At 42.8% G+C, this 22,832-nt stretch overlaps 1 protein-coding gene across 1 annotated transcript in view; it reads right to left on the minus strand.

Moving 5' to 3' along the window:
- The window catches only part of col27a1b (collagen, type XXVII, alpha 1b), a 156,443-nt gene that overhangs the window by 13,721 nt on the left and 119,890 nt on the right, over positions 1 to 22,832 (minus strand). The window contains exons 25-47 of the mRNA XM_014171199.3: positions 22,773 to 22,826; positions 20,957 to 21,010; positions 18,954 to 19,007; positions 17,807 to 17,860; positions 11,338 to 11,391; positions 10,113 to 10,157; positions 9,581 to 9,625; positions 8,662 to 8,715; positions 7,686 to 7,739; positions 7,470 to 7,523; positions 7,186 to 7,239; positions 7,037 to 7,090; positions 5,487 to 5,594; positions 5,120 to 5,173; positions 4,692 to 4,799; positions 4,554 to 4,607; positions 4,293 to 4,346; positions 3,236 to 3,292; positions 3,070 to 3,123; positions 2,869 to 2,922; positions 2,706 to 2,759; positions 2,447 to 2,500; positions 459 to 566 (exon numbers count right to left, since the gene is read on the minus strand). Of these exons, the coding sequence (XP_014026674.2) occupies positions 459 to 566; positions 2,447 to 2,500; positions 2,706 to 2,759; positions 2,869 to 2,922; positions 3,070 to 3,123; positions 3,236 to 3,292; positions 4,293 to 4,346; positions 4,554 to 4,607; positions 4,692 to 4,799; positions 5,120 to 5,173; positions 5,487 to 5,594; positions 7,037 to 7,090; positions 7,186 to 7,239; positions 7,470 to 7,523; positions 7,686 to 7,739; positions 8,662 to 8,715; positions 9,581 to 9,625; positions 10,113 to 10,157; positions 11,338 to 11,391; positions 17,807 to 17,860; positions 18,954 to 19,007; positions 20,957 to 21,010; positions 22,773 to 22,826 (1,389 nt within the window). The remainder of the gene's footprint in view (positions 1 to 458; positions 567 to 2,446; positions 2,501 to 2,705; positions 2,760 to 2,868; positions 2,923 to 3,069; positions 3,124 to 3,235; positions 3,293 to 4,292; positions 4,347 to 4,553; positions 4,608 to 4,691; positions 4,800 to 5,119; positions 5,174 to 5,486; positions 5,595 to 7,036; positions 7,091 to 7,185; positions 7,240 to 7,469; positions 7,524 to 7,685; positions 7,740 to 8,661; positions 8,716 to 9,580; positions 9,626 to 10,112; positions 10,158 to 11,337; positions 11,392 to 17,806; positions 17,861 to 18,953; positions 19,008 to 20,956; positions 21,011 to 22,772; positions 22,827 to 22,832) is intronic.

Below are 22,832 nucleotides of genomic sequence, written 5' to 3' on the forward strand. Positions count from 1 at the left end.
GATAGCTTAAATATTTAGATTCTATATTCAGCGTAGATCTTCTGTGAACAAAATGATGTGTAAGGGCAAAAAAGCATCTAACGATGCACTTTGCACTATGAGTGTTCTGGATCACTCGTAGATGTACACCGGTTTTTAAGAGCCATGTTACCAAAGAAAGGCTCTGGGAAACACCTCGGCTACTAAAGATACATTCGTGTGGCTCAGTTGGTAGAGCATGGTATTTGCAACGCCAGGGTTGTGGGTTCGATTCCCATGGGGGACCGGTATGGAGAAAAAAATGTATGAAATGTATGCATTCACTACTGTAAGTCGCTCTGGATAAGAGCGTCTGCTAAATGACTTAAATGTAAATGTAAGAAGGTTCTAACGATGATCTTAATGCTACAAAGGCTCTGGGAAATGAGGCCCTGGTCATTTCAGTCAGTGAGGAGAACACAGTTATTGTCTGTTCTTACCTTTACTCCTTTGTCTCCGTCTTTCCCAGGATGGCCGTCCATTCCAGGCTGGCCCTCAAGGCCTTCTCTGCCCACAACTCCCTTTGGGCCAGGATGACCCTCTGGACCCTAGGAAATACACATAAATAAGCATATATACTGTATAATAACCTGCATTCTAGTACATAAGAAATCCCGCTATGCCCTCCGACGAACCATCAAACAGGCAAAGCGTTAATACAGGACTAAGACTGAATCCTACTACAAAGGGAAACACAGCCATGAGCTGCCCAGTGACACAAGCCTACCAGACAAACTAAATGACTTCTATGCGTGCTTTGAGGCAAGCAACACTGAAGCATGCATGAGAGCACCAGCTGTTCCGGACAACTGTGTGATCACGCTCTCCGTAGCCGATGTAAGACCTTTAAACAGGTCAACATTCACAAGGCCGCGAGGCCAGACGGATTACCAAGACGTGTACTCCGAGCATGCACTGACCAACTGGCATGTGTTTTCACTGACGTTTTCAACCTGTCCCTGACCGAGTCTGTAATACCAACGCGTTTCAAGCAGACCACAATAGTCCCTGTGCCCAAGAACACCAAGGTAACCTGCCTAAATGACTACCGACACGTAGCACTCACATCTGTAGTCATGAAGTGCTTTGAAAGGCTGGTCATCGCTCACATCAACACCATTATCCCAGAAACCCTAGACCCACTCCAATTTGCATACCGCCCAAACAGATCCACAGATGATGCAATCTCTATTGCACTCCACTCTGCCCTTTCCCACCTGGATAAAAGGAACACTTACGTGAGAATGCTATTCATTGACTACAGCTCAGCATTCAACACCCTAGTGCCCTCAAAGCTCATCACTAAGTTAAGGACCCTGGGACTAAACACCTCCCTGTGCAACTGGATCCTGGACTTCCTTACGGCTGCCCCCAGGTGGTAAGGGTAGGTAACAACACATCTGCCACACTGATCCTCAACATGGGGGCCCCTCAGGGGTGTGTGCTCAGTCCCCTCTTGTACTCCCCGTTCACTCCAACACCATCATTAAGTTTGCCGACAACACAACAGTCTTAGGCCTGATCAGCGACAACGATGAGACAGCCTATAGGGAGGAGGTCAGACACCTGGCAGTGTGGTGCCAGGATAACAACCTCTCCCTCAACGTGATCAAGACAAAGGAGATGATCGTGGACTATAGGAAAAGGAGGACCGAGCACGCCCCCATTCTCAATGATGGGACTGTAGTGGAGCAGGTTGAGAGCTTCCAAGTTCCTTGGTGTCCACATCACCAACGAACTGTCATTGTCCAAACAAACCAGACAGTCGTGAAGAGGGCACGACACCGCCTATTCTCCCTCAGGAGACTGAAAAGATTTTGCATGGTCCTCAGATCCTCAGAAAGTTCTACAGCTGCACCATCGAGAGCATCCTGACTGGTTGCATCACTGCGTGGTATAGCAACTGCTCGGCCTCTGACCGCAAGGCACTACAGAGGGTAGTGCGTACGGCCCAGTACATCACTGGGGCCAAGCTTCCTGCCAACCAGTACCTCTATACCAGGCGGTGTCAGAGGAAGGCCCTAAAAATTGCCAAAGACTCCAGCCACCCTAATCATAGACTGTTCTCTCTGCTACTGCATAATAAGCGGTACCGGAGTGCCAAGTCTAGGTCCAAAAGGCTTCTTAACAGCTTCTACCCCCAAGCCATAAGACTCCTGAAGAGCTAACCAAATGGCTACCCAGACTATTTTTATTTATTTATTGTTTACTTCAGTTTATTTAGTAAATACTTTCTTAACACTTATTTTCTTTCTTAAAACTGCATTGGTGGTTAAGGGCTTGTAAGTAAGCATTTCACTGTAAGGTCTACTACACCTGTTGTATTCGGTGCATGTGACAAATACAATTTGATTTGATTCAATCAGTGAATCAATCAATTAAATTAGGTACATTTTGCATTGCTTTACAAAGTAGGTGTCCCACTTACCAGTGGTCCTTTGGTCCCAGATTCACCTCGCTTCCCCCATTTGCCTTTCTGACCCTGGAGTAGATCAGAGTAAACAACAGTCAACAACCAACTGTGACATGATGTCATCATACCATAGGTTAAATCAATCACACTGTGTCATAGAGGTATAACAGTGGTTCAAACAGATGTCATGATGTAAAATGAACAGTTGTTATGGTATACAATGACACTGGATACTACAGATATGTTGTTACTTGTCAAGGTCTGTTGTCCTTACTTGATCACCTTTGGATCCTTTTGGCCCCTGTATTCCCCTTGATCCAGGATGTCCCTACAATAGAAATGCATACATGATGAATAGCTGGATACTGTATTTATGTGGATACTGTCAGTGTAAGTAATGACATATTAGCAAGTCATAAACATAACCATTGGCTCACAGGTAGTCCAGTTGCTCCAGCCTTGCCTCTTTCTCCATCCACTCCTGGCTGGCCCTGAGAAGTAGACGTGTGTTAACATTTCCACGCATGAAGCAAGTTTATTCAAGTAAAGTAACTTTCTTACTAGATTGGTTATTACCCCTGTTTTATACAGTATATCCTGGCCAATGAAAGAATAACATCAAACGACGTCCCACTCACTAAGTATCCGAGGTCACCTGGTTCTCCTCGGTCTCCCCTGTCTCCAGTTGGACCCTTGATTCAGATGAGAAACATACACAATGAAGCATATAGATAATTAGCTACAGCAGCACACCAACACCAAACACTGCTGTAGGCGGAGGGATACATGATGTGAGGAACTCACTCTGTCACCTTGTGGACCAGGAGGGCCTTCCACCTTACTGTCTTCCCCCTGTTCCCCCTGGAAAAAATTATACAGGAAAACAAATGTAGTTTTTTATGCATTTTATGTATGATCATTGCAGCAAAACCAATTTGCCTCCAGAATAATACGTTTAAACTTCAAACTTGAACTTGAGACTGTGTAAGGTGAAATTTAATTGGATTCCAAAACAATGGAGTATTCAAATAAATCGAGGGCTTTTGTTGACAGTAACCGGCAGCTTCCAATTAAATGGAATCAAGATTGCATTAAACGTTCCAGTGACTTTACAGGGACTGATGAATGATGTGGGATGCTTGTAGTATTATATAGTGCATGTGCTGTGATTGTTCTTGGTGATATAGAAGAGGAAACAGGGGAGAAGGGATCCAAAACTTAACGATTTATGAGCAGTGGCACAATTTGGGTCTCATTAGAAAGTAAGCAAGGTTGTCAAATGTCATTATGAGTTCATCATTATCGGTAAACAGGAAACTGCTTAATATCGAAGTCCTATTTATCACAACTGAACCATGATTGATCTGCTGAATAATGATGACATGGTGTATTCCAAAGCAGTTTGTGGCCAATGAGCTACGTTTGATAGCATGTCCCCTGAGTTAATGAGATGTGCCTTGGTGCATGCCATCAAACAATTATATTTGATCACTTCTTGCAGGATTATCAAACTATAACAGCAACACAGGCAGTGAGATTGACTCTCTCAGTGTATGCACACATGCAGCTATTACCAATGGGTAGGGCTAGGAGTTTTCCTGACCACCTGACCTGACCAGGAGAAACTCTGGGCCCTAAAGTTTTGTACCTACCAAGTCAAGAAAGACTAGCCATACCAATTTGTTAAACAGGATATGTGGGACATAATGTGGATTGACCATAGGACAGACAGACGAAATAACAGACAGTGTTGGGTCAGTCATCACTAAACCCAAACCTTTATAGGCCATGAGTCCAGACTCACTTGGATAGTAGAATTTGAGAGAGCTATTACAAACAGACAGGACTGTGGGAAGTGTACCTTTTCACCTTTTGGTCCAGGAGGTCCCAGTGGGCCCTGTCGTCCTGTGTGGCCCTAAAATAACAGATAGTGTAAGTCATCACGGAGCACAACTCAATACTTTTGACTTAGTTTGGGCAACCTATTGTGCAAAACATCACAGACGACAACGCTCTCTATTGATCAATCATCTGACTATCTTTAGTTTTTCTAGATTCTACAAAAATCTCAGTAATATTCAGTCAAAGACACCTAATTCAATGATATAAGAGTCATTCTTACCTCATATCCTGGCATGCCTGGTTCGCCTTGTTGGCCCATTCTACCCGGGGAACCCTGTGAACATCAGATGATCAGTCTTAGTGACCTACAGCACTAAGAAACCTCCACATCAGAGTCAGATCTGTAGAAGAGCCTTACCACTGGTCCAATGGTTCCTCTCGATCCTTTCGGCCCGACAAATCCTGCCTCTCCTTGTTCACCGATTGGCCCAGTCTCTCCCAGGTGACCCATATGACCCTTGCTGCCCTGGAGAAGGGTCGCCATAGAGCAGGCATACAAAATTAGCAAGGTCACCTTTCAGTCACTAGGAAGTGGCGTGTGGATAGTTTTACTATGTCAACTGTCCATTTTAAAACTGCCCATTGGCTGAGCACTTTAATCATAGTGTGGTGGCTTGGAAGGCCATTGACCCTTATGTCTGTTGACCACAATCACAAGCGGTCATCAAACTTTCTTTACAAAACAAGACTATGGTAAAACGACTAACAGGTTTCAGGGAATTAAACGAGTGTTAGACGGAGGCCTATTGAATAACTGCAGGCACTGAGCAGACATACAGTACATACCTTCTCCCCTGGTTTCCCTCTTTCACCAAACTTGCCAGGTTTACCCTCCTGACCCTGGAAGACATGAGTCAATAAACCATTACTTGAACTGCAATAAACATATAATAGCATATGACGAAGACAAGGCAATGGTCAGAACATTGTCAAAAGCAGTTTGCTTTCTACTCAAAGAAAGTAAAACAATAGTTTGTTGGAGAGACAAAGAAGTGTTATGAATCGTACAGTATTTGGCACATAGTAGATGACATTGTTCATCCCACAACCAGTGAGTTAAGTCATCAGTCTGACTTAAGTGAACCTGGGAGTCAACTACAGGAAATGTAAGGTTACATTTCGGAATGTAATAATCCTACATTTGGACACTCACCCTCAAGCCCACTAAGCCAGGAGGTCCAGGAGATCCTTCCTTTCCTTTCAGTCCGATCTCACCCCTCTCTCCTTTACCCCCCTCAGGTCCCATGTCACCCTTCTCGCCCTGAGCACAGAACCATAGGGAAGATGCACTCAGACGTGACCAGATACAATACTTCACTGGTGTAGATCTTGGTGGTAGCAACAAATATTCAAATAACTTTGAAGGCTGACGTGGAGAAGTGTTCCATGTGAACAGCAGTTGAATATGGTACAGACTTGCATCTGTGAGTTTTAAGGCGTTAATCCACTGCACTCATAGTAGAGTTGTCCAGCATCGTTTGACTGACAATTGGTAATATGTCGATTGCTGGAGAGAGGATGATGATGCGCGTGTGTGCGAGCAAGTGCTTCTGTATGTGTGTGTGTTCATGCACAACACAACACTTACTATCCAGCAGCTTGGCTCAGATGGATATGAAAGCTCCTTGTGCTTCTCTGAATCACCACTGTATTTCTATAAGAACTCCTGACAGACGGAAGAGCTCACAATAGGCCAGCTGCCTATTTATTTTCACTCAGTGTCAACAGCATACAGTACATATACAGTACTTGAGTCTGACTGAAAATAACTGTCATTCCAGCTAAGTGTACAGTACAGTTCATTAGCTTCATATGAATATAGCTTTGATGATCTGATAAAGGTTTGAATCGCCTTCTCTTGTGAATGGCTGATTGAAATAGTGAAAGTTATCATAAAAACACCCTCTTTGGATTTACAAATCATTGGCTATCAGACGGCTGAATCCTACTTGGAGATACAAGGGTGTAAGGCACTGCATCACAGTGGTAGCTGTGGCACTGCATCTAAGGCACTGCATCGCAGTGGTAGCTGTGCCACTAGAGATTCTGGGTTCGAGTCCAGGCTCTGTCGCAGCCTGCCACATCCGGGAGACCCATGGGACGGTGCACAATTGGCCCAGCGTCGTCCGGGTTAGGGGAGGGTTTGGCGGCCAGGGATGTCCTTGTCCCATCGCGCACTAGCGACTCCTGTGGCGGGCTTGGGGCAGTGCTGACACGGTTGCCAGGTGCACGGTGTTTCCGCCGACACATTGGTGCGGCTGGCTTCTGGGTTAAGTGGGCATTGTGGCAAGAAGCAGTGCGGCTTGGTTGGGTTGCGTTTCGGAGGACGCACGGCTCTCGACCTTCGCCTCTCCCGAGTCCTTACGGGAGTTACAGCGATGATACAAGACTGTAACTACCCATTGGGGAGAAAAAGGGGTGGCGCCAAAATTGTCCACTGATGTCAAAGTTTATACAGGCAGCCCAATTCACATCTTTTGCCAATTATCTGTATATCTGATACCTATCTGATTTTTTCCAGAATCTTTCCAGAAACATCAAAAAACACATGGAATCTGGTCTTTTGACTTCCGATTTATATCACCTTCTTAGGGTGGCTGTGAAAACACAGCCAAAGAGACAATGACTGTCAACTCTTGGCCGAGACTTTCAACTCAAGTTAGTCATTGTGATGGATCCTATTACCATAGTGTTATCTCTTACCTTAGGTCCATCCGGTCCACTCTGTCCAGCCTCCCCATCGATCCCCATCTCACCCTGAAGAAGAGGAGGGTTCAGCACAAGTTAATAAGGTCAAAGTTACTACTAGAAGAATCACCAACATGGGTACAAGTGAACTTTGGGGTACCCACCCTCTGTCCGATGAGGCCCTGCTCTCCGAGGTTACCTGCTGGTCCAAGGGCACCCTGTCACACAGATCAATAACACACTAAGCACATGGACACTTAACACAGGTCAATACTACACTAAACACATGGATTGTGTGGCCTATGGACATGCATACAGTAGATTGATATACAGACTATTACTGGTTCTGTAAGTTATGGCATTGGAAGTGAGATGTTGAGTGACCCTTGATAGAAGTGTTGTTGAATACATCAACTATTTTTCTGAGCAGTTGAGGGTATTATCTTACCTTCTCTCCTGGTTCTCCTGGCAATCCCCACTCCCCAACCTTTCCAGGGGGACCCTGTCATAGAAAAATCCCCATTGACAATCAAATTAGACAGATAGTGTTCAGGCTCCAGTGACCAATGCCTATGTGAATGGCACAGTACACGAGCAATTACAATAACCTTTAGAAGCCACAATACTACCGTTTGGCATGTTTATGGAGTGTGGTGAAACTTACCTTGAGGCCCATCTGTCCCAGGGGACCCATTGTTCCTGGTGGCCCAGTTGGTCCCTAAGATGATAAGACAGAGGCAGTGTAGTGATGACTGAACACAAAAATACATAGGCCTATGCAGCCCTTATATCATAGTAACTACACTTGAATAACTAAGTACATTGCGGATAAAAACTACACTAGAATAACTAAGTACATTGTAGATAATAAGCAAATGTAAGGGAACACAGCGAGGATAGAAATGTGAAACAGGCAGCAAGGATTATAACGTGAAAGGGGCAGCGAGGATGAAAATGTGAAAGAGACGTTGAGGGTAAAACATGGAGTGGTGGAGATAAATGAATCTAGACTTGAGATCCATATAAGCTCTTACTGCTAGAGACTTAGAACACAGAGCCAAAGCTTTTGTAGGCTATGTGGTGGAAAAAACCCAATGTTCACATAAAGCTGCTTCTCTGCCTCTGCAGGAAGCTCTGAGTAAATCATCTTATCTTACAGTATCACTGTATCTCTCTCTCTCTCCATAATGCAGGATTAGGCTTCCCTGGGCTACTCAACCAGCAGATGCTGCACCATTTGAGGTGTCGGAATGAAGACGTACTGTAGACGCACACCGAAGTTTACAACACATGGCGATGCAGATATTTTGGGAAAATTCCCCTAGTCACTTCCTCTCTAAGATGTTGGTTGGATCCAATAACCCCTGATTTCAAGTAGAGCAGTAGAGAGAAACCCAAGGAAGCGTATTTGTATGGAGACAATACAGTAAACAAAGTTAGGGGAAGTAATGAAATCAAAGACAGCTTTCTGGCTTGAAGGTGAAATATAATGCTAACCTGATGTGGCATTAAGTGTTGAGCTCTATAGGAATTTAAACACAGGATATAACTCCCATATCCCTGGCTGGGCCAGAGACACTTAGGACTGACAAGGATTTGGCAGATAAACCCTACAAATATTTAGACATAAAAGGACTTACCAGCTCTCCTGCTATTCCTTTGGCACCTGGAGGTCCTGAGAGTCCTTGGCGACCCTGAAATAATATAAACCGAGTTGTTATAAACACAGATAGCATTTAACTAAGGGCACAGGAAGACAGAGCATTTCCACTATACACATTCCACCCCTTTTTATCCCCAATTTCATGTTATCCAATTGGTAGTTACAGTCTTGCCCCATCGCTGCAACTCCCGTACGGACTTGGAGAGACAAGGGTCGAGAGCCATGCGTCCTCCAAAAGACTACCCTGCCAAGCCGCAATGCTTCTTGACACACTGCTTGCTTAACCCGGAAGCCAGCCACACCAATGTGTCGGAGGAAACACTGTCCAAATGCCAACCGTGTCCTGTGCATGCACCCAGCCTGCCACAGGAGCCGCTAGAGCATGATGGGACAAGGACATCCCAGGCCAACCAAACCCTCCCCTAACCCAAGATTACGCTGGGCCAATTGTGCACCGCCTCAAGGGTCTCCCGGTCGTGGCCGGCTGCGACACAGCCCGGGATTGTACACGGATCTGTAGTGACGCCTTAGACCGCTGCGCCACTCGGGAGGCCTACTCATACACAGCTTTAATGTACTAAGTGCTACTCACAAGCCTCCCTTTTCCCATAGCTAATGTTTGTCCACAAACCCATAGCAACTCTCAACTTCATATTCTTTATATATATTTTTCCCGATATTCTTTATATATTTTCCCCCATATTTTACCAGGTAAGTTGACTGAGAAAACATTCTCATTTACAGCAACGACCTGGAGAATAGTTATACAACTGCATGCCCTACATGCTACACACAAGCCTCTCTTTTTCCATTGCTAATGGTTGCCCCTCCAACCTGTGTCCACCCTAAAGGCATGATTAACCTAAAAGAGCACTTTGTTAGCCCCAATCACTTACTGGAAATCCTTTAGGCCCAGCTTCCCCAGGCTCCCCAATATTTCCCTGGAGCAAAATAACATGGAGAGAAATAAGGGTTGAAATTAATATCAAGCACATAATATGGTCATTAAGCAGAAACATTATGGTTGTTTAGCAGACATATTTATCCAAAGTGACACACGGTTAACATTCAATTCATGTATTTAGTATGTGTGAATGTCCCATACAAGAATTAAACCCACAACCTTAGCGTTGTAACTTTAAAGCATCACACTCTAACTAAATGAGCCATTGGGCCATTGGAACCTCTAATGAAAATGTGTTAACAAGTTGAACATGATATGAATGTGCACTCATAGTCCTACATTATTCATTATCAGCCAGGAAATTATGTGAACACTAAATGAGGGGTAAAGCATGCAAAGTAAACATGCATAGTAAGGTAGAAAAGACTATACCCAAAAGCCCATGAGTTGGACATAGCAAGGAGTAGGAGGGTATGAGCAAAAAGTTATTAAAACATAGTGATCTTGAAATTGCCTCTACGTACCATCTCCCCTGGGAAGCCAAATTTTCCTGGTGGACCATCAGGACCCTGTAAGAAAACACTTGTCAATCTCCCTTACAGCTTCACACACTTTACACCCAAGAGCTCTTGTCTTAGATTCCCCCCTTGTGTAAAAAGTGTCCTTCAGATGTTGAAAATAATCAAACTATTTCAAAACGTGTGAACAAAGCCAATTGAAAAACTCTTATATGGACATATTTAAGTATAAATTTAAAACCTAAACCAATGCTGCATTGCAGTCCATAGCCATGTGAACTAGGGGTGCTGAAGGTACTGCAGCACCCCCTGATAAATTGAAATAATTCTGCCAAATTATACTGTATAATTACTCTTGTCTGAACACTGACTGAATTTGGGCAGCATGCTCGCCAAATATCAAACAGCTTGTTGTGTTGCAGCCATAGAAATATAATCCATAGAAGGGTTTTGGCTCACCCTGGCAATTTGACTGGTACATTCAAAATGGCTGCCAGTCCTGACTTGAAGGGGAACTTTCGTTCTATGGATTTTTTCTATGTATTCTATTTCTCTTTGCACTTTCAGTGAATAGCAATAGGCCTTTCACAAATTTCTAAATACAATTTTGGTAGAGCAAATGCCTACTGCTGAAAAGAGAAGACTAATCTGTCAGTCGAAGCTACCATTTTCTTTCACAACAACTCACTGATTTTGAAAGTAGCTCAGGCCCATCTTGAGACCATCACCAGTCAGAAGCCTACGCATTTTCATGCTATCTTCATCATTGGGTGAGTCAGTGCCCCTGGAAAGCTGATTAAGTAGCCTATAATATATAGTATATTTTCTTCTAATATTGTACAATCTGTGTCTCCCTTTTTTTCATCAGCCCCGGGCCAGGTCAAGACCAGTTCATTTGTATTGATCTGTTTGACAGTGTTAGAGAAGCCACTCATTTCAGTCATTTGTGTAGTATAAAAAAATATTCTGATAATGTCTGTTGTCACATAGGCCTAAATGACAAAGAATTGCATGATATGCGTTTATAAAGGCACTCCCAACTCAAAACATCTTCCCGCAGCTGTGGCAGTATCCATGTTTTCCATTGGCTGTGGCTAGTGTGTTCCGTAAAGGAATGATGAAGTCGTAGCATTCAGTAAGTGAGTCAGGTCAGATGAAGTGGAGCTATGGAGCAGAAATACTGTATTAATAGTGTAGCCTTTGACATATGAGCTTTGAACTTCATCCTCACCTTTCCACCAACTGACCCCTTCTCCCCAGCTGGACCATCAGGACCCCTCGGACCCTGTAGGAGAGAGAGGGAGGGAGGGAGAGAGGGGGGAGGGAGAGAGAGACAGAAAGTGAGATTAATTCATGAAATATGAAGTATTCTCTTTTCCATGAAGGGCTCTTCAATCAGAAAGGCTTTAACAAACATCTAAATGTTTACACTTAAATGTTCCCATCCTAATGGCAGTGTTCATTTGGGAAATTGCTTAAAAACACAAATCCGTGGTTACTGAGAAGAAAGAGTTATTATTGGAGACAGAGGGAGATGTGACTGTGGTTGGTTCCGTAAACGCTAGTGGTTTTCCCTATACAATGCACACTGATGTCTATGTTCTTTTTTCCAAGACCAGCTATTGTATGACCATGGTATTCAACTGAACATTCGGAACAGTGCCACACAGAGAACACATGACCTTACAAGACTAGAGTCTTACTGCTGACTAATCCTGTCATGACCTTTTCCATCTGACTGCTGACTAATCCCGTCATGACCTTTCCATCTGACCCTACCAATTAGATGTGAATGCATATACGGCTCCATACTAGGATCACTGTGGAAAAACGTAGTCATATAATTGAATGGTTTCACAAATTCCTATTCATTTTGATAAAGAATTTAAGAAATTCTATCCATGTGCTTCAGGCATCTAGCATGAGTACATAGGAGATTAGATACTATTCTGAAACTTGGAAAAGTTGATAGATGGATAACCACAGGGGAAATAGGAGGTCTGGGAGCCATATCCAACAGTGAATTGGATTCAGAGTAGATAGTACTGCTAGAACAGCCCTGATATCCCCAAAGACATTTCAGTGATCTTGGGAGTGGTACTGTACTGCATGGCACAGGAACAGACAAGAATGTAAATACAGTGTGCTGAGTGCTCCCATCTCTCTCTCTCTCTTTCCTCTCCTGGAGGACCTGAGCCCTAGGACCATGCCTCTGGACTACAAGTACTGGCTGTCCCCATTCCCAATCCACCTTCATGCTGCTGATCCAGTTTCTGTGGTTCTGCCTGGGGCTATGGAATCCTAACCTTTCCCCCGGTCTTGCTACCATTTCCCGGACATACTGTTTCGACCCCCCCCCCCCTCCCCCCCTCTCTTTACCACACCTGCTGTCTCGACCTCTGAATGCTCAGCTATGAAAAGCAAACTGATGTTTACTCCTGATGTGCTGACCTGTTACACCCTCCATAACCACTGTGATTATTGTTTGACCCTGCTGGTCATCTACGAACGTTTGAACATCTTGAAGAATGATCTAGACTTAATGGCCATGTACTCATATAATCTTCAGCCAGCACAACCAGAAGAGGACTAGCCTCCCCTCAGAGCCTGGTTCCTCTTTAGTTTTCTTCCTAGGTTCCAGCCTTTCTAGGGAGTCTTTCCTAGCCACCGTGCTTCTACATCTGCATTGCTTGCTCTCTGGGATTATAGGTTTGGTTTCTGTATAAGCACTTTGTGACAACTGCTGATATAAAAAGGGCTTTAGAAATACATTTGATTGATGGGAAATGGCCGGTCCTGTTTCTTTTGGAGCAGAGATGATCATGATGCTGACGATTCTTCCCTCACTACACTGGTCCATTCTCTCCACTAACAGGGAATGACATGATTCGTTCTGCATCGTATCTAGTCAACCAGACCATGTGTTACTGCTAGACTGTGTCCCTCGTTCATTTTCATCTCTGTGAATGCTACGGCTCTTGGTCTTAGAGACTGGATGTATGGTGGAGGTCAAAGATTCAAGGTGGCCAACATGTGCTTGGTAATTGCACACATAGGATTCAACGAAATGCATCCCTTGAGGATTGAAGAGTCATGAAGATAACTCACACCAGAGGGGGTTAGAGTCCACGACAGAGCTGAATGTATAACCTACTTGTTCCTCTCTAACCTAATTTAAAGCCTCACTGGCTTCGTCTGTCCAACCTCAACATACGCAGCAAACACACAATTAACAAAGGAGGACTTGGAATGACGCTATTGAGTAAACAGTTCTATCTGTTGTTGGGACAGAAATGGTATGTCTCATCTCTCTCCCCAGTGCTGCTGTGGTATTATCTGGCAGGGTCTGAGTCAGGGCAGATCTTTGTTTGTGGTACTTCCCTGCCGTATATAACATATGATTGTTTCACTTCGTTCTTTCTCAGACACATACCGAATCTATCATCTCTCTCCCCAGGCTGTTGTGGTAGTGGCTTCCGGAGTCATTGCAGATCTTTGTTGGTGATGCTTTGCTGATCTAAAGGATATCACTGTCTGGCAGGGTTTGGGTAAATCTGTATTGGAGGTACTTTATGAATACTGATCTACGTATATACTGTAAGAAGATTGTTTCACCACTAAAGAATCTCTGCCCCTTTTCCATCGCTTAATGTGCCACATCTGAGTTTAATTGCATTGATATTCTATGGTTCATTTTTTATAGACCTTTTTATAATTAACTGCTATTATAAGTTATTAAGTATTCAATCTGTGAATGCTTAGAATATTAAACAAGTTATGCAAAATTATTAAAGAATATCCCCAAATTATACTACTTCTGCATATTAGAGAGATCAGTCACACAGTTGAGCAGTCCTACAGTGAAATAAATGGTGAGGTAACCCTTTACCCAGGCAGTATATTGTACTTTGTTGTACTATATTGGTTCTCTCACACTAGCATATCTACAGTATAATGTTCAATGAATGGTGTGTCCAGATTTCCATCTAAATCAGTGGTTGCTAACTGGCCGATCACAATTGTTGGCGGCAGATGCACTTGATTCAGAAGCCCTGCGCACCGAGTAAGCAAATTGTACCCATTTTGAACAATTTATTTTGTCTGAAAAGACAAACTCTGCCTACCCGGTGGACCGGGAGATCTGTGGCTAAATCTTGGGTGCCTACTGCGCTGGTCAATTGGATAGCTCACATCACCATTCCTACAGAGCTTCCAGGACCCCGGCCACAGGTAAGTTTGATGCTAGCCTACGTAAGATTTGATAACTTTTAAAACCATGACCATGGAGAGAGACTGTCAAATAATACAGCAAAGAGCTGCTGTTTTTATGAGTAAGTTCATGTTAAAGTTTTTATTCAGCACTTTTAACAATGTTTTTATTCAACACTATTCCAAAACATAAAACGTGCTTCTCCGTACTTACACTCACACTGCAGCTGCAATTAATTAGTAGCCAAGTGTATCGATAGGCCTGCATTTGTATTATTATCAGCAGCTCGTCGTGTCTATTTTAATATTGAGGAATACTTCACTTTATCTGGTCATAGGAACAACATGAAATTGTGCATGAGGCAGATACGGTGCGACTCGAGTTTCGCCATTAGGTGGAAGACGATATCCCATCTCTCTGGTCAGTATCACCGGAGGAAAGGAAGGACAGAGCAGGGACCGTGAGAGGCAGACCCTCTGCTGCTCTCTCCCTCCACTGAGACTAATGCCGTGTTCAAAACAACTGGGAACTCAGAACTCTCCGACTTCCGACTTCAGTGCGTTCAAGACAACTGAGAACTCGGAAATAATGAGATTAGACTGAGAAAAATAGTTTTGAACAGTCATCCAACTCGGAATTCCAAGTCGGAAACTCTGGCATCTTTCTAGAACTCCGACTTTCCGACCTGAAGATCACGGACATCATGATTTGACCTTGTTTTGTTCGGATTTCCCAGTTGTCTTGAAAGCACCATCACCATTATATGCAGATACCATCAGTCCAGTAAAATAAAAAAGCTAATTATTTCAATTTAAGCTCTGCAGTGCCTCGCAAGTGCTACACCAACTGATCTATTTTGTTATCAAAGCTCGAGCATTTAACACAAAATCCGTCGTGGCCAGCTGAGTATGAGACTGTATAAGATTGAGCCTTAGGGTACTCCCTTGGTGACAGGCAGTGGCTGAGACAGCAGCTTTTTTTGACTTTATACACTGCACTCTTTGAGAGAGGTAGTTAGCAAACCAGGCCAAAGAACCCTCAGAGACACCTATACTCCTGAGCCAGCCCACAAGAATGGAATGGTCTACCATATCAAAAGCTTTGGCCAAATCAATACAAAAAGCAGCACAACATTGCTTAGAATCAAGGGCAATGGTGACATCATTGAGGATCTTTAAGGTTGCAGTGACACATCCATAACCTGAGCGGAAACCAGATTGCATACCAGAGAGAATACTATAGACATCAAGAAAGCCAGTCAGATGATTATTGACAAGTTTTTCCAACACTTTTGATAAACAGGGCAAAATAGAAATAGGCAAATAACAGTTAAGATCATCTTGATCTCCCCCTTTAAATAAAGGATGACCTGTGGCTGCCTTCCAAGCAATGGGAACCTCCCCAGAAAGGAGAGACGGGTTAAAGAGTTTGAAGATAGGCTTGGCGATGATCGGGGCAGTCACCTTGAAGAAAGGGTCTAAATCATCTGACCTAGATGTTTTTTGGGGGTCAAGTTTCAGGAGCTCCTTTAGCACCTCAGACTCAGTGACTGCCTGCAGGAAGAAACTTTGTAGCGGGGCAAGGGAAGAAGAGGGAGAAACATCGGGGATAGTAGTCGCATTAGAAGGGGTAGGAGATGAGGAAATGTTGGACAGGCAAGGAGGCATGGCTGAGTCAAATAGGAATCCTGGCTTAAATGAAGTGGTGATTAGAGAGCTCAGCCCTGTGCTTCTTGTCAGTAACAACCACATCAACTTTATAGGACATGGGCAGCTGTGAGGAGGAGGGTTTATTCTCCAGGTCTTTAACAGTTTTCCAGAAATTCTTGGGGTTAGACCCACAGAGAGAGAACTGCTCCTTAAAGTGACTAACTTTGGCCTTCCAGATAGCCTAAATGCACTTATTTCTCATTTGCCTGAACGAGTGCCAGAGTATGCATGTGCTGAGCCTTTCGCCAAATGGAATTCTTGAGGTGGAGTAACTCTGAAAGATCACAGTCGTACCAGGGGCTGAACCTGTTTTTAATTCTAATTTTCTTTATGGGGGCGTGTTTGTTAACAATACCACTGAAAAGATAAAAAAAAGAAGGTCCAAGCATCTTCGACAGAGGGGATCAAGCTGATTCTATACCATTTTACAGAGGCCAGTTCATGAAAGAAAGCTTGCTCATTAAAGTTTTTTAGTACGCGTCTATGACAAATCAGGACAGGTCGTTTCACTGAGCAGCCATTACGAACACTGGCTGTAAAACAGTGATCACCAAGGTCATAACAGAAAACACCAGACATATACCTATCAGGATTATTTGTGAGGATAACATCAAGAAGATTAGCCTTTTCTGGGTGTTTGGAGTCATACCTTGTGGGATTGGTAATAATCTGAGAAAGATTTGGGGATTTCCATTGCTTTAGGACTTGGTCAGTTTAGGTCACCTAGCAGGACAAATTCAGACTTGGTGTAAGGGGCCAAGAGAGAACTTAGGGCAGGTAGGGTACAGGCCGGTGCTGATGGAGGACGATAGCACCCAGCAACATTCAACAAAGAGCTATTTGAAAGTTGAATACATAAAACCAGCAAATCAAATTGTTTGGGGACAGATTTCGTGGCGACAACCCAGCACTGAAGGTGATCCTTGGTAAAGATTGCCACTCCCCCAACTTTGGAAGATATGTCTTGGCGAAAAAGGTTATAACGAGAAAGGTTAACATCAGTAATCAAAACAATCTTCCTTAGCCACGTCTCAGTAATGACCAACACATCTGGATTGAAGCTGTGAACCCACACTTTCAATTGATACATTTTAGGTAATAAGCTTCTAGTGTTAAGGTGCAGAAAACCCAGGCTTTTACGGGAGCAGAAATCAGTGAAGCAGATATTAGAGCATAAGTCAGAATTGGGGCTAGCAACAGTAGATTGGCCAGAGTGTACATGCACATTTCCAGATTTCATCAACAGTAATACAATCAAGGCACGGCAGAGTACAGGGAGAGCTCTGCAGTGTTGATTTATGACATCTGAATGTGCATCAGATGGCAACAAGATCATATTGTACAGCAATTTCATCAGGTAACATGAATACAAAGCCGGAGAGAGGTGGTTAGAATGGGATGGGAGGCCAAAAGTATGTGTAACCAATAGAGAGTCAGAGTCCCGAGTCCCGAGAGTCCCGACACTCTGAACTTAACAATATTGACAGGCCAGGCATATAGCCAATATGCTGTGATAATGTATTAAGCCTACTGCTTAAACCTCATTCCTACAGAACTGTTTTATTAGGTTAATGTTACATTTTTTAAGTCATGTTAAAAAAAACTATCTGAGCGGTAGATTTCGGCTTGCTTTTTGACTGCGAAAGTGATCTTGGCTCCGAAAAGGTTGGTGACCACTGATCCACATCAATGCCACCTTGTGTTACACAGCAAGTTCATAACAACCATAGCAATTCATAGCAGAAAATACAGATGCTTTAAAAGGAAACCTTATTCCTTACCCTCCTTCCTTTGAGTCCTCTGATCCCACCGAGACCCCTTGATCCGGCTTGGCCCTGCAGGAGGAAGAACATACAACACAATTATATGACGGAAGGCAATAACGTTACAACACTCACTGAGACGAGTTATAGGACTGACTAATGAGAGTTGGACTGGGTCTCCAGGATGCTAGTGAATGCCATTCATCCCTATCATGACCAAAGAGCTGAGATCATGCACTTGAAGGACGTGTTTAGTCATGCTTGTAAAAGAGATTCTATTGAGATGAAGCATTATTTTCAAAGAACACCTGTCACTCTCACTCCCCATCAACAGAGGTATGTGCTAGGAGGAATTTCTCCCAACCGCCCCTTGCGTGAAAAACTCTGTCTTTGGTCTCCAAATGAGCGAAGAGTAAAAGGACTTAGCAGTGTCACTACGTGGGCCTCATTACAGACCTTTATTGGCTATGTTTACGTAGCTGGATTCCAAACAAGGAAGGCAACAGACCTTTGAGGAGCCAGAATGGGTAGTAGACTTAGAGTTCTAGTCTGACCTTGAAAGACACTTTAATAAACTACACTCACTCTATGCCAAGCTGATGTGCCAAATAGGACACAAGTTCTAACTTGAAGTCTCATTCAGTTTGTGATTCAGTTTCTGTTTACAGCAGTGATGTCTTACTTCTGAGTTCATTCTGCCATGCTGTATTTTATTTTATTTAACCTTTATTTAACTAGGCAAGTCAACAAATTCTTATTTAAAATGACGGCCTACTCCGGCCAAACCCGAACGACGCTGGGCCAATTGTGTGCCGCCCTATGGGACTCCCAATCACAGCCAGATGTGATAGAGCCTGGATTCGAACCAGGTACTATAATGACACCTCTTGCACTGAGATGCAGTGCCTTAGACCGCCAAACGCAAATTACAAAGGATGGTATTTTAGAGTAGTGTTGGTGTGATGGGGTTTGTTGTAAATCTAGAGGGCAGAGGACGTTTAAAATGGTACCATAACCTTATGGGCCGGTTTCAAAGACCCAATTTAAGACTACTCCATGGACAACAAAAACATCTCCATTGAAAGTTGTTTTTAGTCCAGGATTAGGCTTAATCTGGATCCGGGGAACCGGTCCTACAAAGGCAAAGTGAGCAGGCTTTACTTACTGGTATCCCTAGAGGTCCAGAGGGGCCACACTCTCCAGGAGTTCCAGGATGACCCTGATAGACAGACAGAACACCACAACACCATGAAGACATCCATCATACTTCAAACCCATTTAACCCCTTTTTTACATACTCTAAATAATACTGAAAGTGAACTGGTGACTATTGACAATATGTTGTCTGTTCAACAATTTTGATGTAATGTATCTTATCTTAGCCTGCATGAAGTGGCTGACTGGACAGTTTGTTAGTTTAGGTACTGAGACATACTGTATCTGGCCTACTCTAGTTCTCCTCAATAGCCGCATCATTATGTTTGTTGTCATACAATAAACAGCTTGAGTAAAAACAACTAAGTTGACTGAGAACACATTCTCCTTTACAGCAACGACCGCGGGAATAGTTACAGGGGATAGGAGGGGGGATGAATGAGCCAATTGGAAGCTGGGGATCATTAGTTGGCCATGACGGTATTTGGGCCAGATTGGGAATTTAGCCAGGACACTGGAAACACTTATCTCCCTCACTAGCTTTAAGCACCAGAAATCAGAGCAGCTCCCAGATCACTGCACCTGTACATAGCCCATCTATAATTTAGCCCAAACTACTACCCCTTCCCCTACTGTATTTATTTATTTTATTTATTTTGCTCCTTTGCACCATATCATTTATATTTTAACTTTGAACTTTCTTCAAACTACAAATCTACCATTCCAGTGTTTTACTTGCTATACTTTATTTACTTTGCCACCATGGCCTTTTTTGCCTTTACCTCCCTTATCTCACATCATTTGCTCACATTGTATATAGTCTTATTTTTTTCTACTGCATCATTGATTGTATGTTGTTTTACTCCATGTGTAACTCTGTGTTTTTGTATGTTGTCGAACTGCTTTGCTTTATCTTGGCCAGGTCGCAATTGTAAATGAGAACTTGTTCTCAACTTGCCTACCTGGTTAAATAAAGGTGAAATAAATAAATAAATAAATAAACACCGGGGTTAACACCCCTACACTTACAATACGTGCCATGGAATCTTTAGTGACCACAGAGAGTCAGACCTGTTTTACGTCCGATCCGAAATAATATATGATTTGAATATGTTGTGAAGATATATACAAGTAATTGCCAAAATAAAGGAAACACCAACATAAAGTGTTTTAATTGGGCTTGGGCCACCACAAGCCAAAACAGCTTCAATGCACCTTGGCATAGATTCTACTGGAGGGATGCGACACCATTCCTCCACGAGAAATTCCATAATTTGGTGTTTCGTTGATAGTGGTGGAAAGCACTGTCTTAGGCACCACCCCAGAATTTCCCATAAGTGTTAAATTGGTTTGAGATCTGGTGACTTATCAAACGATTCACTGGCCAATCGTGCCCTGTGGATGGGGGCATTGTTATACTATGGGGGCATAGCCATGGTAGTCAAAATAATGGCCAGCCCAAAATGTTTATACATGACCCTAAGCATGATGGGATGTTAATTGCTTTTAATTAACTCAGGAAACACACCTGTGTGGAAGAACCTGCTTTCAATATACTTTGTATCACTCATAAACTCAAGTGTTTCCATTATTTTGGCAGTTACCTGAAGACGCAAACAATATGGCACCTCCAGCTGTCTTTCTGCTGTGTAAGCAAATGTTTCTGCTTTTGCCATACTGGGTATTGAGTTGAGAGGCTTGTATTGAGAGTAGATATAAAAATAACTTATTTGGAAACTTCTGCACACTTAGATCCAACATAAATACTATTCTCGCTACAGTTCATCTCAACATGAAGTCGGCCAGCATGACCTAACAAAAATGTAATTTCATACAAGATATACAAGCTCAAAACATAACTCTTTTTCAATGATACCTATCTTAGTACCCCATTCCTTATCGCCAAGCCATGACACCCTGTCCTAACCCTAGACCCCCACATGGAACATTACCCTACCCATATAGAGTTGAATGCCCCTGGGAAGAGAGACGGGGTCCAGACTTACTCCTTACCATCGCCCCCTTTTCCCCTGGCGGTCCAGGCAAGCCCATCTCCCCACGGTCCCCCTGGGAAAACAAACATAACTATAAGGACCCTGTATTACATAGGTAAGGCCAGGAGTTTTTCCTGACCACATGACCTGACCAGGAAAAACTCTGGGCCTGGAGTTAGTCCTAGTCAGGTCACAAGGTCAGGGGAAACCCAGGGTAATAGTTACAGTGCCTTCAGAATGTATTCATAACCCTTGACTTATTCCACACCTTGTTATGTTACAGCCTGAATTCAAAATTGATTACATCTTTTTTTTCTCACCCATTGACACACAATAGCCCAAAAAGACAAAGTGAAAAAATGCTTTCAGAATTATTTGCACATTTATTGAAAATTAAATACAGAAATATTCAATTTACATAAGTATTCACACCCCTGAGTCATGTTAGAATCACCTTTGCCAGTGAATACAGCTGTGAATCTTTCTGGGTAAGTCTAAGATCTTTGCACACCTGAATTGTACAATATTTGCACATTATTATTTTTAGAACTCTTCAAGCTCTGTCAAGTTGGTTGTTGATCATTGCTAGACAGCCATTTTCAAATCTTGACAGATTTTTAAGCCTATTTAAGTCAAAACTGTAACTATGCCACTCAGGAGCATTCAATGTCATCTTGGTAAGCAACTCCAGTGTATATTTGGCCTAGGTTATTGTCCAGCTGAAATGTTAATTTGTCTCCCAGTGTCTGTTGGAAAGCAGACTGAACCAGGTTTTCCTCTAAGATTTTGCCTATGCTTAGCTATATTCCATTTATTTTTACTCCCTAGTCCTTGCCGATGACAAGCATACCCATAACATGATGCTGCCACCACCATGCTTGAAAATATGAAGAGTGATACTCAAGGATGTGTTGTTAGATTTGCCCCAAACATAACGCTTTGTTATCAGGTTCAAGTTCTTACTTTGCCACATTTATTGCAGTTTTACTTTAGTGCCTTATTGGATGTTTTTGAATATTTTAATTCTGTACAGGCTTCCTTCTTTTTTCTGTCATTTAGGTTAGTATTGTGCAGTAACTACAATGTTGTTGATCCATCCTCAGTGTTCTCCTTTCACAGCCATTAAACTCTGTAACTGTTTTAAAGTCAACATTGGCCTAAAGGCAAAATCTCTGAGTGTTTTCCTTCCTCTCCTGCAACTGAGTTAAGAAGGACGTTTGTATCTTTGTAGTGGCTGGATGTATTGATACACCAAAGTGTAATTAATAACTTCCCTATACTCAAAGGGATACTCAATGTCTGCTTTTTTCAAATGTATTTTTATTTAAAAAAATCACATTTAACACTATTATTGCACAGTGAGTTCCTGCAACGTATTATGTGACTAGTTAAGCACATTTGTACTTCTGAAGTTGTTTAGGCTTGCAATAATAAAGGGGTTGAACACTTTGACTCAAGACATTTCAGCTTTACATTTTTTATACATTTCTAAACATTTTGAAAAACATAATTCCACTTTGACATTATGGGGTATTGTGTGTAGGACAGTAACCCCAAAATCTCAATTTAACAAAATGTGAAAAAAGTCAAAGGGCTTTCTGAAGGCACTGTATTAACTCAAGACATCAACAGGAATCAATCCCAGCAAGCAAAACTAGTTGAAATTACTTAATTAGAACCAGATCACAACTGTCTGTAATAACATAATCTCAACCAGTTCAGCCCGCTGGGATAGTAGAACAATAACATATATGAATCAGAGTCTCTTTCAATATGACAACATAAGATATATGACATGAGAAGTCTTCCTGTAATGTCTAACGTAAAGATCTAACCTTTTCTCCTGCTAGACCTGTCTCCCCAATAGGCCCGATAAAACCCACAAGTCCCTGAAG

Source organism: Salmo salar, chromosome 24 (assembly GCF_965601325.2).
Source record: "Salmo salar chromosome 24, fSalSal1, whole genome shotgun sequence".
Taxonomy (NCBI): domain Eukaryota; kingdom Metazoa; phylum Chordata; class Actinopteri; order Salmoniformes; family Salmonidae; genus Salmo; species Salmo salar.